Source organism: Phocoena sinus, chromosome 20, assembly GCF_008692025.1.
Source record: "Phocoena sinus isolate mPhoSin1 chromosome 20, mPhoSin1.pri, whole genome shotgun sequence".
Lineage (NCBI taxonomy): Eukaryota > Metazoa > Chordata > Mammalia > Artiodactyla > Phocoenidae > Phocoena > Phocoena sinus.
In genome coordinates, this window is record NC_045782.1 from 44,017,456 (window position 1) to 44,032,646 (window position 15,191).

Here is a 15,191-nt window from a genome sequence, read left to right on the forward strand (position 1 = left end):
AAACGGAAGGTGGCTGTCGTCCGAGCCGAAACAGGTTTGAAACTGGGAGTTGGGCTCGGCCCTCGTTGTCTGTCGCTGCGGGCCCTCTTCCGGGCTAGGCCGTCCTTGCCCGCCCCCGCCCCGCCTCCCTTCGGACCCCTGGGTTCCAGGCCAGGCTCCCTTCCCGATTGGCGCCCCCGACCTCCGCAGCCCGCTGCCGTCCCGGTCCGCACTGCGGCCCCGCCGCCGCCACCATGTCCCTGCACGGCAAACGGAAGGAGATCTACAAGTATGAAGCGCCCTGGACCGTCTACGCCATGAACTGGAGCGTGCGGCCCGACAAGCGCTTTCGCCTGGCGCTGGGCAGCTTCGTGGAGGAGTACAACAACAAGGTGGGCCGGGCAGGGGCTCGGAACCCGGCTGGCGGGGAGCGGGCCCCGGGGGCGCCCTTTCCGGGCCGGAGCCCAGACCCCAGGACCCTCCCGCGGACTTGCCCTAGCGCCACGGAGCGGTTCCTCTGTGTCTGGCCCTGTGCAGACAGTTTCGCTCTCATTATCGCATTTAATCCTTGCAGCGTTCCTGGGTAGTCAGGAGTGTAGTTACTCTCATTTTACTGATGGGAAAACTGAGGCACCGTGTTGTGACTTGCCCGAGTCACACAGCTATTTCGTGACGGAAACAGGTCTCAAACCCAGGTTTACACCCCAAAGCTATGCCATTTATCACTCCTATCCCCTCCGCTCCTGCCGCATTGCTTAAGTTAGGGGGCGGAAGAAGGATGAGGGAATGGTGGCTGTGAAGAAAATGCTGGCGCCTCGGTGGTCACTCCTGGCCACGCTAGATCTCTATTAGGACTGTTTACTACGCAGGCTTTCCAGCCCCCTACACCCACCCCCAGGTACTCTTCCTGGATTCCCCCAGCCCTTTGCCGGGATTGCCATTGCTATTGCTGCCTCATATTCGTCCTCTTCAAAGAGACCCTCTTTTTGGAAATCTTGGCCAATGGCTGTAATCCCGCCATTGTTTTCCGAACAGAGAAGGATGATACTTGCCGTATTTTTTTCTTGGCATCTTTCGTGCTAATACAGATATGTAATCTTGAGTAGTAAGTCTTCCTGGACATCCACAATTTGAGAATCCTTCATAGAAGCACGGGTAGTAGGAGGAAGCTTTAAGCTGGCAGTGCAGCATACATTTATTTTTGAAAGTTGTTGAATAAGTTAGTGGGAAGAGTTTTCTTTCCTTTATTCCTTAATCTCTTCCATTTATTGTATTAGAGTAAACGTGATTGATAGTGATCAGAGCAACGGAGAGCCGTGCCTAGTGGTGTTGAAAGCCTGTACACCTGCTTAACACCATGAACACCGTGACTTAAGAAGAATAAAGTGTTGGATGGTGACAGGCATGGGGCAGGGAAGAAAGCCAGGTGCTCTTGGGTTGGGTCCTGTCTGGTCCACTGACCAGCTGTGGGGCACTGCACAGGTCAGTTTTATTATTTCTGACCCACAGTTTGTTGTAGGAAAGTTCTTTTTTACACATAAAGGTCCTGTAAAAAACATTTGAGCATTGTAATTTTGTTGACAGTTTTTCAGGAACACATCTGATTCTCTAGAGTCAGGTCTTAACTATTTTGGAATCCCCTTTGAGAAAGTGATGAAAACGATGGACTTTCATTACCCAGACATCACACATACACAATTTACAAACAAATCTTGGGGAGTATGCACGGATCTTGGAGTCCACCCATTGCCCACAGAAAGCAGAGAGTCCTGACAAGACATAGCTTTATTTTCTTTTCTCTGGTGCCTCTTTCTTCTTTATGGCCCATAGTGGACGGCAGAGCTGGGAATGGAATTCAAGGCCCTGATGTGTAAACTGAACTAGTAAAATTGAGAACATTAGAACTGTTGTTTAAGGATACATGTTTAAAAGGGGAAGAAAAGCAAAATATATCTTTCAAAGGGCTTGAATCTTTTCACACAGATAGATTTTTTTTCCTTGCAAGTTCTTCCAGGGTCGATTTGGGTAAGCAGTAGTCCCATTTCTAAGAGAGGAGAAACTGAGCCACAGTTAAGCTGCTGGGGGAATCAGTGGAGTAATTGGTGTCAAACCTCCGTTGCAGGGACTCTACCCCAAAGTTTGTCCTTTCATTTAGTAACCATGTGGAGCCCCTTCTTTGTGCCACAGGCACACAGGCCGCGTGGTCTGATGATCCCAGGGGTAATAGGTTAAGCGGTTACCTCTGTCTCAGTTCAGTTGCATGATGTAGGCAGTGCAGTGTCTTGCCTACTGTTTTTCTGCCCTCACCTATCTAGGTCAGAGTTCTTAACGTGTGTGTGTGTGTGTGTGTCTGTCTGTCATGGACACCTTTGGCAGTTTGAAGCCAGTAGATCTCTGTTCATAATTCTGTTTTCAAATGCATAAAATACATAGGATTACAAAGGAAACCAATCATATTGAGCTATAGTTATTTTTTGTTTGTTTGTTTGTTTTCCGTTTTTTTTTGTTTTTTGTTTTTTGCGGTATGCGGGCCTCTCACTGTTGGGCCTCTCCCGTTGCGGAGCAACAGGCTCCGGACGCGCAGGCTCAGCGGCCATGGCTCAGGAGCGCAGCCGCTCCGAGGCATGCGGGATCCTCCCGGACCGGGGCACGAACCCGCATCCCCAGATTATAGGAAGCCCTGAGGTATAGTTATTAAAAACGTTTTTTAAAAAGTGATAATCTGGGGGCTTCCCTGGTGGCGCAGTGGTTGCGAGTCCGCCTGCCGATGCAGGGGACACGCTGAGCCTGCGCGTCCGGAGCCTGTTGCTCCGCAACGGGAGAGGCCACAACAGTGAGAGGCCCGCGTACCGCAAAAAACAAAAAAAAGTGATAATCTGTACTTTTAAGTTAACTCATTAAATTACATCATCCATTATAATCATTAATCTTGAAGTAGGGATGAGGGTAAACAGCATTTCAAGATGTTCACTGTGATGTGATATGAAAAAAATCAGTGATTTTTATTGGTAACAAATCACAGATCTTGATGCCATGGTGAGTAGCTGCCTCCATTTGTAATGGAACGAAATGATAAATTTTAGCTAGAGGTTTGTGAAAATGTAAATGTGATTTTCCACCTCAAGTTCATGGACCTCAAGGTAAGAAACCCTGCTGTAGAGGATCTGTGCCTAGGGGCTGGCAGACAGTAAATCTCACTTTAACACAGTGATTATGAGGCTCAGTTTCGGAGAAACCTGGACATGGAGGTGCCAGACTTCATATTTTAGAGGAATTTCAAAATTATTGGTTGAAATTCTCAGACCTTTGGTTCCTGTTTGCTGTCAATAGTAATTGCCAGTAGAGGACAAAATAAATTGACACAGCAAATTAACATTGATGAAAAAGCCTAGAAACAGTCATCTTTTTTTTACTGTGAGACATCAAGAAAACGTGATTATAATTTAAGAAAACTTTTGTATTCATGTCATCACATTTTCCTGTAGTAAAATTATTTGTAGTTCGGTAGAATTAAATCTCTTAGCATTTCAAGAACAACTTGACTTCCAGGTGTTCCATCATCTGAATAAATTTGGGAATTGTTGTGGAGTAAACTAGGTTCTATCAACTACACCTGGAATAAAGAGTCCTACTATTGGTAATTGTGTTTGATGTTTTTTTGTGGTCTCTGCTTGGGGATAGAGCAACACTGGTGTTGGAGAATGGTTTTCTCAATTTTAGCTTGTGTATAAGAATCCTTTGAGGGACTTATACATTCTCAGGCTTCACTAGTTAACAGACACCCAGGTGATTCAGACACAGGTGGTCCAGGTGGTGCTCTAAGACCATTACCCTGGAGTTACCTTGGCATCTCCTGACCAGAGACAGGAATCCTTCTTTTTGCATCTGCATGTGCCTAAATATTGATTCTGTCCCATGAAAAAAGCTCAATTACCAAATAGCCTCTTTGAGGTAGTCTGGGTTGAGATCTCAGCCCTGCCACTTACCAGTTTTGTATGGCCTTAAGCAAGTTAAACTCTGTGCCTCAGTTTCCTCATCTGTAAAATGAGAGTAATAAGAAAGATTAAATGAGTTAATATATGTAATGGCACATAGTAAGCAATTTAGAAATGTTAGCTATTATTACTTAAACATCATCACTACTCTATCTGTAATTGAAATATAAGCAAGGAGCATTATATGGGTGTTAGGTAAATTTGACTTTTGTATTTTCCAGAGAAAAATCAGGACCTTAGGTCAGAAAGGTACCTCAAAAGGTCATTATGTTCATTCCTTTGCCTTTTAAAGACCCAGGGGAAAAAATTCTCTTGGTTTCTTTCAACGAAACCCATTTTATGGTGTAGAAGCTTCTTGTTGTCAGACTCCAAGTACTGTAATATGCTAGTTTAAGCCCATTTTCTCTTGTTCTACCTGGATTAGACACAGTAACTCTGATATAAGAACTCTGGGGCTTCCCTGGTGGCACAGTGGTTGAGAATCTGCCTGCTAATGCAGGGGACATGGGTTCAAGCCCTGGTCTGGGAAGATCCCACATGCCGAGGAGCAACTAGGCCCGTGAGCCACAACTACTGAGCCTGCGCTCTAGAGCCCGTGAGCCACAACTACTGAGCCTGCGGGTCTGGAGCCTGTGCTCCGAAAACAAGAGAGGCCACAATAGTGAGAGACCCGTGCATCGCGATGAAGAGTGGCCCCCGCTTGCCCCAACTAGAGAAAGCCCTCGCACAGAAACGAAGACCCAGTACAGCCCAAAATAAATTAAAAAAAAAAAAGAACTCTGGTATTTCTCCTGAGTTTTGACAATATCTGTCATCTTTAGACAAGTGGTATTTCCCTTGTTTTATGGGGAAAGATGGGTAGCAGTTCCTGGGCTTCTATTCCACTTAGTTGCATGTTTCAGGGTTGGTTTTGAATAGAATTGACAGTGTGATTGGGATTTATTTTGCCCTAATATTTAACTAGCTGACCATTTGTGCTTTAAGATTTGGCATCTAGAAAACATTTTTTGAGGTTCTGAGGAGAGAAATCATAGGTATACCTGATGCTTTTTGAAGAATACTGGTAGTGAATCTGAGTAAGACTACCTTGTACTTGAAATGCACATGGGATGAATGCTTGCTTTGTCAGCCTGTGTTGATTCCTATGAGATCTTTAATGTAGAATTACTTTATCTATTTGGCACATAATGGTTTTTTTTGTTTTTTGTTTTTTTTTCCTGCGGTATGCGGGCCTCTCACTGCTGTGGCCTCTCCTGCCGCGGAGCACAGGCTCCGGACGCGCAAGCCCAGCGGCCATGGCCCACGGTCCCAGCCGCCCCGCGGCACACAGGATCCTCCCGGACCGGGGCACGAACCCATGTCCCCTGCATCGGCAGGCAGACCCCCAAACACTGCGTATTTGGCACATAATGGTTTTGACCCTGGCATATAAGTTTTCATTTCTCAGTATTTCCGGCAGCCTTTCAGGATTCTCATTCATTTGTTCATTAATTCAACAAATATTTATTTGTTGTGTTTTAGGCACAGCGATGATACTTGGTAACCTTCTGTATCCTTTCTTAGCAGATTTGAGATTGGTAGCAGTAAAGAGAAAGTGTTTTAATACACATAAGTATTTTTGATAGATATTTAAAATTTTGCAGTGCTCCATCAGTCCTTGCCAAGAGTGTCAGCAGGGGAATTTAAAGTATAAAACTCTTCTGGTTTTATTCCTCCTTTCTTTTTTCTAGACAGTGAGGGGACTAATTCTTCCATGAGACCACTGAATAAAACTTCTGCTATATTGTTTTTTGCCCTAACATGGTTCACAAAGACTTACTGCAGATGCTGTGATTTGAACAAGGAGTTGAATCTGTGTTCTGTAGGTAGTCTGGCCTGCCTGGGGCTGTGATGCCAGAGCTGATTGATTAGCCTCAGAGCCAGGAGCTGAAGGGGTGCTGTGCCAGAGTTCATCTCAGAGTTTGACAAGGCAGGACCTCTCTGCAGATGTTGATCAACAATAATCAGTCAGGAACAGGCTTGAAAGGAGGACAAATGGAAAAGACCAAGAAAAGCTGGTTTATTCTGTCAGAATTTTGCCTTAGCTGATTTTGGTTATATTAACAATTGTGGGGAAATGTTCTACTGTCAAGAGTGGTATTACTGGTTTAGATAACTTGGGGTTTTTTTTGTTTTTTTTTTTCGGTATGCGGGCCTCTCACTGTTGTGGCCTCTCCCGTCGTGGAGCACAGGCTCTGGACGTGCAGGCTCAGTGGCCATGGCTCATGGGCCTAGCCGTTACGCAGCATGTGGGATCTTCCCGGACCGGGGCACGAACGCGTGTCCCCTGCATCGGCAGGCGGACTCGCAACCACTGCGCCACCAGGGAAGCCCCGGGTTTTTTTTTAAATTATTATTAATTACATATATGTGCACACATATTCATATGCATTCACCTTCATGTTCTGGTACTAGCACTGCATGTAGTTAAAGAGGGATACACAGTTTCCTCCCTCAAGGAGCATAGTAACAAGATAAACACAGCAGCTTTTAAATTTTAAAAAATACAAGGTATGAGTAATGTGAATAGTAATTTATGTTGTTGTTCATGAAAGTAATTGAAAGTGAAGGTGTGGTCATGCCTCCAAGGAATAAATATTTTATGTTTTATATCTGCTCCTTAGGAGATATCTGACATAGTAATATCCACAGTTTAAAAATAAGTAAAAATGATCTTGTTTCACAGTCTTTTCTTTTTAGGGGGCATTTGTTTCATATGTTGGGGTAAAGCATTGTGAAACAATAGTTGCAGAAAGGCAGTGGAGGTGGGAGATAGAAGAAGTTTAACAGGAGGACAGGGAAGACTATGGAGGAAAGAAAAGGCAGAGGGGTAACCTAAATGTTGACAAGATGATTAAAGACATACTTTTTCCTTACGCTCCCACAATAAGTGAGGAAGGACGGCAGTATAATGAAGATCAAATGGGTATAGGAAGATGCTGAGAAAGGATGTCTGTGGCTGCAGATTCAAACTCAGAAGGGCACAGTTCTCCAGGATAGGATTTTGATGGGCAAAATCAACAATCCTTTGTTTGGGACGGTGAGAAGAGGGTGCACAGCTGGCAGCAGGAGCTTCTCTAGACCGCACTTGACACCTTGGATGAGAGGGAAGCTAAGCTGTATAAGGAGACACGGAGACATGCCATCGTCTCTAGAAGCATTAGATGAGGCAGGTTGGAAGAGATTGAATTGTGAGCAGCTTGACAGCTCCTCATCTCTGTTGGCTGAGAAGATGCAAAAGCCACATATATTTATGCTAACTTGGAACATGGCCCTGACCTCTCTCCCATAGGAACTTCCTTCAGATCATCTAGAAAGAACTTTCCTCATTCAGGAACCAGCATAGTAGCAATAGAGAGATACTATAAGAAAGGAGGGGAAAAAATGGGAAACAAATGGAAGGTAAAGTATCTACACTAGAAAATTGTTTTCACCTTAGTTGAAAATTAATGGCCAGTCCTGCCACCATGAATTCAAACAACTTAAGAAAATAAAGAACTCCAGGTGGAGATACAGGAGATCAGGTAAAATAGGCATGGTGACAAGAGAAAATGGGACCACCAGCAGGTGCAGCCCAGGAAAAAAGTGGAAGAGAAAACAAAAATTATCACAGACCTAAAAGCCACATTAGAAAGAGAATTAAAATGAATACAAACTGCTGAAAACAGTGAAAGATAGGGAAGACAGATTGAGAAAATGAAGTGGAAGTGAACAATTAGAAAGTCTGTAATAGATGCAGAAAATAAAGAATGTCTAACTTAGGTATAATTGGTGTCTCTGAAAAAGACCAAAGAAATGAAACACAAAAACTCAAATATGTCGTTAAAGAAGACTTTATAGAATAAAGGTTTGAAGTAATGAGTTCAAACTATATCTCAGGAGAAATGGACACAAAACAATTGGCACTGAAAACTTTCCTAGGAAAGTGTCTACATTTTCCTAGGGTGAAGAAAGAATCTTTGGACATCCAGGCAAAATGATCACATCCTCTTGGAGAGGGGAAGGAAAATTCAGGCTAGCCACAGTTGATGGTAGAAGGCATGGAGCAGTGTCTGCAAATCTGCAGCTGTTACAGATTGGGCTCCTGTGAATACCTGAAAATATACTTGAGTATATAAGATTTATATGGGGAATAGAATGCACTTTTAAAAAAGATAATTTATAACAATTGACCATGTATTAAGAAAAAAATTTTTCTTAAGGGAAATCAGCTGATTGGTAAAAATAATATATATCAAAACTTATGGGAAGATGAGGAAGCTGAGGCCCAGATGTGCTAAGTAACTCCCCAAAGTGGCATAGAAGGTAAATGCGAGGCCAGAACTGGAATACTATTTGTCTCCAGAGTCTTAAAAATAAATGTATACTGATGTCCAAAAAAAAAAAGGGAAAAAATGTTTTGAAAACAGAGAGGGGAACACTTGCCTACCAGATCAGAGTAAACATACTGGAATTGGTATAGTTACAGCCAATACCACATATAGTTGGTGCAATCACACACAACGTTCCAAAGCAGAACTAAGTATATATAGAAATGTAGTTATTGATAAGATAGAACTTTAACTCACTGGGGAAAAAAAATTGTATGGCAGAAAAATTTAGAGCCCCCTAATTCACGTCATATATGAAAATCAATTCCAGATCAAGTAAAGAACAGTCCCACAAACATAGTAAAAGAAAATTGACTATGAAATTTGTACTGGGGCAGTGGAGGGTGCGCAGAGAAGGTGATCTTTAAGCCAATCATTAAATCCAGAGTCAACTAAGGAAAAGATTGACAGGCTATAGTGCAGTTGACCCTTGAACAGTACGGGTTTAAACTGCACAGGTCCACTTATAAGTGGATGTTTTTCAATTAAGTACTACACAGGGTCCATGGTTGGTTGAATCCAAAGATGCAGAGGACTCAGATACTAAATTATACGTGCATTAACCCCCCACCTTGTGCAAGGGTCAACTGTACATACAAATAAAACATTTCTATGTGAAAAGATATCCTGTGGACAAAGTCAAAAGACAGATGATAGGACAACAGAAAGTATTTTCAAAACGTGACAGCCAGTAGGAGCTAATTTACTTAGTGTGATAGAAAAATGAACAAAGAGTATAAATAGCCAGTTTGTAGAAGAGAAAATGCAAGTGATCAATAAACAGGAAAAGATACTCAACCTCAGGTAGTTAAGGGAAATGAGAATTGACCCTGTGATGTTACTTTTCCCTTTCAAATTTATAAAGATTAAGTTATTGCTTCTAGTGTTGCTGATAGTATGGGGAAGTGATAACCTTTGTGATCCTGGGCGAGATACTTAACATCTCTTTTACTCCATCTCTTAGGAAAGTGGGAAGAATAAGAGTACCTACCTCATGGAGATGTTGAGAGGATTAAATGAGGTATTGCATGTAAAGCAGTAAGTGTAATGCTTATACTTGGTCCATTATAAGCACTCATATTAAAAATTATTATTCAGAAGTAAAAATAATAAATATGCTCACCTTCAGTAGTAAAATGCCATTTTTCATCTCTCAGATTAACAAAAATGTTAAAAGATTATTTTCAGTGTTTTCAAAGGTATGGGGAAATTGGCACCCTCATATACTGTTAATGAAAGTGTAAATGGAAGCAACCTTTTCAAAGGCTGCTGGACAGAATCTGTGACTTTTTTTTTTTTAGCTTAAAACAACACACATTTATTATCTCATAGTTCCTGTGGTATTAACATCTAAAATGTGATGCAGCAGTTACACTTTTAGCAATCTGACCAATAAAAGCCTTTACACATATATGTACAGAGCATTGTTTACAATAGCAAAACAATGGGCTATAACCACAGTAACTATGAATAGTTAAATTATGGTGTGCTTACCACAGTCTGCTGTGGAAGTATGAGGTAGAGCTATTTGTACGGACGTGAGATCTTCCAAGATGTTGTTAAGAGCAAGTTACAGAATACATTTTATGGTCCAAACCTATCTGGGGTTTTTTTTGTTGTTTTGTTTGGAAAAACCATTTGGAAAGTAGTTCATATCAAACTGGTTTGAGAGTCACTAAGTAGAATTGAGGGTGAAGTTAATGGGAGACTTTACCACTTCATTCTGTATTATATGAATATTCAAGAGAACTTACATTCTCTTTCATTAAATTTTTAACATCTGCGTATATGACCAACAGTTGAATAACAGTGAAAGCAAAGTGTTATTCCTTTCAGTACTTGGTTGGCAATTTGGAGCAGAAGAGCTAAAGCGAGTTAGGCCAAGGATGAAACACGAGTCTGTGCAAACACATGAAGTCTTTGGGAAGATCAGGAAAGACCCCAGCCATTTCCTGGCTTCTTCCCTTGGTTAGGTACTGTTGTGCAGAGGTTGTCAAACCTTGCTGAATCAGATCACCAGGGAGGGTCTTAAGAATATAGACTCCTGGGCCCCACTTGACACTTGTTGAATCAGAATCTTGGGCTAACGGTGGGGAGCCCAGGAATGTGTAAAGCACTCTAGGTAAATCTGGTTGCCAGATTTGAAAACCATTGCTGTTGGCAGTACAAGCAGGAGTAAGACACAGGCCCTGTTTTTTTTTTTTTTTTTTTAATGTTTATTTATTTATTTGGCTGTGTCGGGTACCGGTTGTGGCACACGGGCTCTTCGTCACGGGCTCCTCTAGTTGTGGTATGTAGGCTCCAGAACGTGCAGGCTCAGTGGTCACGGCACACGGGCTCAGTTGCCCCGCGGCATGTGGGATCTTAGATTCCTGACCAGGGATCGAACCTGCGTCCCCCGCATTGGAAGGCGGACTCTTAACCACTAGACCACCAGGGAACCCTACAGGCCCTGTTTTTAAGGCATTTACTAAGAGAAATAGCATAAGACAGTCATGCAGGTGCTTTCATGAGGCAGTGTGGGATTAGTCACCAAATGGATGGAATAGATAAGTACTGAGAGACCACTGTGCTGGGAAGACTGCAGGTGGTTTATGAAGGAGGTGAGGTGTAAGAATATTAAAAGCTCATACACTGAGGAAGGCATCATACTGAACAGTTTACAAACAAAAGGTGTTACATACAACTCTGTGAGGTGTAGGTACTGTGAATATCCTCACTTTACAGATTGGAAACAGGTTTAGCAAAGTTAAGTAACATGTCCAAGGTCCTACACTAGCAAGTGGTAAGTAAGGAGGCCTGGAAGGCTGATGCCACCGTTCTTTATTAATACTGGGCAGGATTTGGATCGACGGAAGGAGGTGTGAGGATTGTATAAGTGAGGGCAGTGTAAGGAGAGGGATGGGAAGCACTGACTAGATAAATGAAGTGGAAGATAAGGTAGGCTAGCGAAAGCTTTGAATGCCTGCTTAAGCGGATCCTAAGCGGCACGTGCTCATGGGAGCTGACATTTTGAGGTTTGCAGAGAAGCCTCCAATGGCTGGAAAGCAACTTTTAGCAGTAGTAGCATTTTCCCCTTCTAGTTTAGCCTTACCTGCATGGCTAGAAAGAGGGATTTTGTGCTTGCTGCCACATCCCCAGCACTTAGGGCTTGGCACCTAATAGCCACTCGGTAAATATTTGAATAAAGAGATGAATGCAATATCTGGCTCAGAATCTATATGAGAGGCTTACGCTTTATTCTGCCCAGTGAGCCACAAAATTTACCTTCTCATCTGTTTTCTCCTCCTTCCCCCACCAAGCCTGATGCCAATTTTCCCTGTTCCATCTAGAATCTTCCTTTACGTTTTGTTTTCTGCAAAGGTCAGAATGTCAACTTTTTAATTCCATAAGAACTGTTCATTCTGTCAAAATCCTTCTTGTGGCCATCTCGGGTTATCCCTTGCCATTCTCACTACCGGTCACCACAGGCCCTTAACCTTTCCCGCCTGTTCCCCTGTGGGTCTCCAGGCTGAGCTCCCCACCTCCAGCCTCTTCCTGGATCCAGTCAGTCCTGCCCAGCATTACCAGGCCCCATACTCATACCTCCAGGGTCTCACAGTCCTACCACTGCCTCTCAGACGCCTTCACGGGGGAAAACCCACCTCTGTTTTCAGTTTGCTGTCAGGGCTCTCGAGCCTGCCCTAGGCACGTTTCATCAGCCTCCTCTGCGGGGCTCTCTCAGATGATTCCTCTTGCTGCCCGCCAAGTGGGCCATCTAGTTAGTAACTCTGCCCCGCTTGCTGGGGATGCCTTCCCGTTTCTATGCCTCCTCAGAACCTTTCCATACACCTTTTTTTTTTTTTTTTTTTTTTTTTTTTTTTTTTGCGGTACGCGGGCCTCTCACTGCCGTGGCCTCTCCTGTTGCCGAGCACAGGCTCCGGACGCGCAGGCTCAGCGGCCATGGCTCATGGGCCCAGCCGCTCTGCAGCATGTGGGATCTTCCCGGACCGGGGCACGAACCCGTGTCCCCTGCATTGGTAGGCGAACTCTCAACCACTGCGCCACCAGGGAAGCCCCCACATAATTCAATATTATTCAGTGATACTGTACACCTAAAGTGAGTGAATTTTATTGTATGCAATTGTACCTAAATAAAATTGTTTAAACAAAAAATAGATAGGAAGATACTAGTATCTGAGACTGGAGTCAGCAAGACAGGAGTGGAAGGAATTCTTTCTGCTGTATGGTTAGTGCCTATCCTCTCGTTCATCCTCCCTACCATTCCATCTTCCAGCTGGTGGAAGTTCATAAGCAAATGTATAGCAGGTGGCATTTCCTACTGAGCCAGATTGAGTTGGACAGCAAAGGGTGGAAGTCAATATTGGTCCAAAACTGACTCAAAGAAAAGGTGGCCAGACCAGCTGGGACTTTCTCATCGACAGTACCCACTTTTTTGCCAGTTACAGTGGTTTGGGTTCCCGAATGCTTGTTTGGCACACCCTTCTGTGTCAGAACATTACCAGCCAGTGGGGGCGAGGTTGGGGGGCTAGAGGAGGAGGCGGTTTGTGGATGATTGCCTTTTTTATTAAAATAAATTTTATTTATTTTTATTTTTGGCTGTGTTGGGTCTTCGTTGATGCGCGTGGGCTTTCTCTGGTTGAGGGGAGCAGGCTTCTCATTTCGGTGGCTTCTGTTGTTGCGGAGCGTGGGCTCTAGGCGCGTGGGCTTCAGTAGTTGTGGCTCGCAGGCTCTAGAGTGCAGGCTCAGTAGTTGTGGCGCACAGACTTAGTAGTTCCGCAGCATGTGGGATCTTCCTGGACCAGGGCTCGAACCCGTGTCCCCTGCATTGGCAGGTGGATTCCCAACCACTGCACCACCAAGGAAGACCCTACGATTGCCTTTTTAGGTGAGACGTTCCTTTGTTGGATGTCACTAAATGTCCACAGCACTTTTAGTCGTGGGGTCACTAAAACCACGGCTGCACGTTGTCAAGTGCCTCGGCTTGTGGGGGAAGGTAACCAGCTGGGCAGTTAACACAGCTCTAGGGTGTTGGATCAAGAGGGCAGGAGTTGGAGTCAGAAAACCTGTATTCAGATTTTGTCTCTGCCTCTGACTAGCTCTGCAGTCTTCAGTGAAACTCAACCCCTCCAAGGCTGGGTTTCCTCGTCTGAGCAGCAGGCCTGTTGGACTAGATGCCCTCTCTCTCTTAGTTCTTGCCTCTGCAGTGAAGGGTAGTACAGCATCAGGACGGCTGTCACTGACAGGGGTCTGGTGTATTTGGTGCTGCTGCCGAGAAGCAGATGTTTACGTGGCTGGATTCTGCTGTGTTACAGGTCCAGCTTGTTGGTTTAGACGAAGAGAGTTCGGAGTTTATTTGCCGGAACACCTTCGACCATCCGTACCCCACCACAAAGCTCATGTGGATCCCTGACACAAAAGGCGTCTATCCAGACCTGCTGGCGACGAGTGGCGACTATCTCCGTGTGTGGAGGGTAAGCAGGTGCTTGACGGGCCTCCGCAGAGTCAGCTGCTCGCAGCAGCGTGGACTCACGGAGAACAGGCCGGGGCTGGAGGCCAGATCACTGCAGCCGGGAGAACAGGTGGGAGCGGATCTGGACTGAGCTTGTTTGGCTCAGCAGATTTCCTAGTGAGTCCAGCCAAGATTCCTTCAAGTCCTGCTGCCGGCTGCAGTCAGCCTGGAAGCATAAGGCTCAGTGACCGTGATGTAAGCACGAGGGCCTTCTGCAGGGGTGGGGACACCGGCGGCCTCTTATTCTATTTACAGCCAGGATATTTTTGAGTAAATTAAACAAAATCCAGGCCGCTGCTTCTAGTGCAGCATGGGAGTGGATCCTGGAGCTTCCCCTCGCCTCTGCCGAGCCGTCACCATGGCCTCTCCTGTAGCTGGAGGTGTGGCGTCCAGCCAGGCAGGGTACAGATGCCCCGGTTTGGACAGAGTGAGAAGACTTCTCGTCTAGAAGAATTTGGGGGTGAAAATTTGGGAAACAAAGCTGGGCAGAGGAGAAAGCTTGGAAAGAAGTAGCATTCAAGTAGTTCCTCTGGTTTTTATTACTCTATGATAAAAATGTCCCCCACGTCTTAAATTTACTAAAATATGGACTAAAAGAGGCTTTAAAGATTTTTTGTGAAGATAAGACTGGCTGAGTTTTTAAAGATTATTGTTCCTTCAGGTTGGTGAAACAGAGACCAGGCTGGAATGTTTGCTAAACAATAACAAGAACTCGGATTTCTGTGCTCCTCTGACCTCCTTTGACTGGAATGAGGTGGATCCTTATCTTTTAGGTAAGGGAGTGAGGGAGGGTGTATTCCAGTGTGAAGAAGCAAAGATACATTTTCTCAGATATAACACTGGGCCAGTTTTTTTTGTTTTGTTTTGTTTTGTTTGTTTCTTTCGCGTTATGCGGGTCTCTCACTGTTGTGGCCTCTCCCGTCGCGGAGCACAGGCTCCGGACGCGCAGGCCCAGCAGCCATGGCTCACGGGCCCAGCCGGTCCGCGGGATGTGGGATCCTCCTGGACCGGGGCACGAACCCGCGTCCCCTGCCTCCGCAGGCGGACTCTCAACTACCGCGCCACCAGGGAGGCCCACTGGGCCAGTTTTTAACCAGGGCCCTGAGGTCCGTGCAACATCCTAAAATGGGGCCGAGTGGGGAAGAGGCTAAATATGGAATGTGGTTATTAATTCCTCCCGTGGAGTTGAGCTTCCCACGTGTGCATGTCTTGTCTCTCCAGGCAGAGTCCAAGGCCCTGGGGTGAGGATGGAGTACGTGACTCTTTTTTTTTTTTTCTTTTTGCGGTACGCGGGCC

At 44.9% G+C, this 15,191-nt stretch overlaps 1 protein-coding gene across 5 annotated transcripts in view; it reads left to right on the forward strand.

The window, feature by feature from the left end:
- DCAF7 (DDB1 and CUL4 associated factor 7) overlaps window positions 1-15,191 on the forward strand; it is a 26,604-nt gene continuing 11,413 nt past the window's right edge. For 3 of the 5 annotated variants that reach the window (XR_004347373.1, XR_004347374.1, XM_032615889.1), the window contains exons 1-3: window positions 1-371; window positions 13,699-13,857; window positions 14,557-14,668. Coding sequence is in view for 2 of the 5 variants with exons in the window: in XM_032615889.1 (XP_032471780.1) it covers window positions 234-371; window positions 13,699-13,857; window positions 14,557-14,668 (409 nt within the window). In the remaining 3 variants the exon portion in view is untranslated. Of the gene's footprint in view, window positions 372-9,347; window positions 9,405-13,698; window positions 13,858-14,556; window positions 14,669-15,191 lie in introns of all 5 variants that reach the window. The other 2 variants (XR_004347372.1, XM_032615888.1) reach the window with 1 other exon arrangement.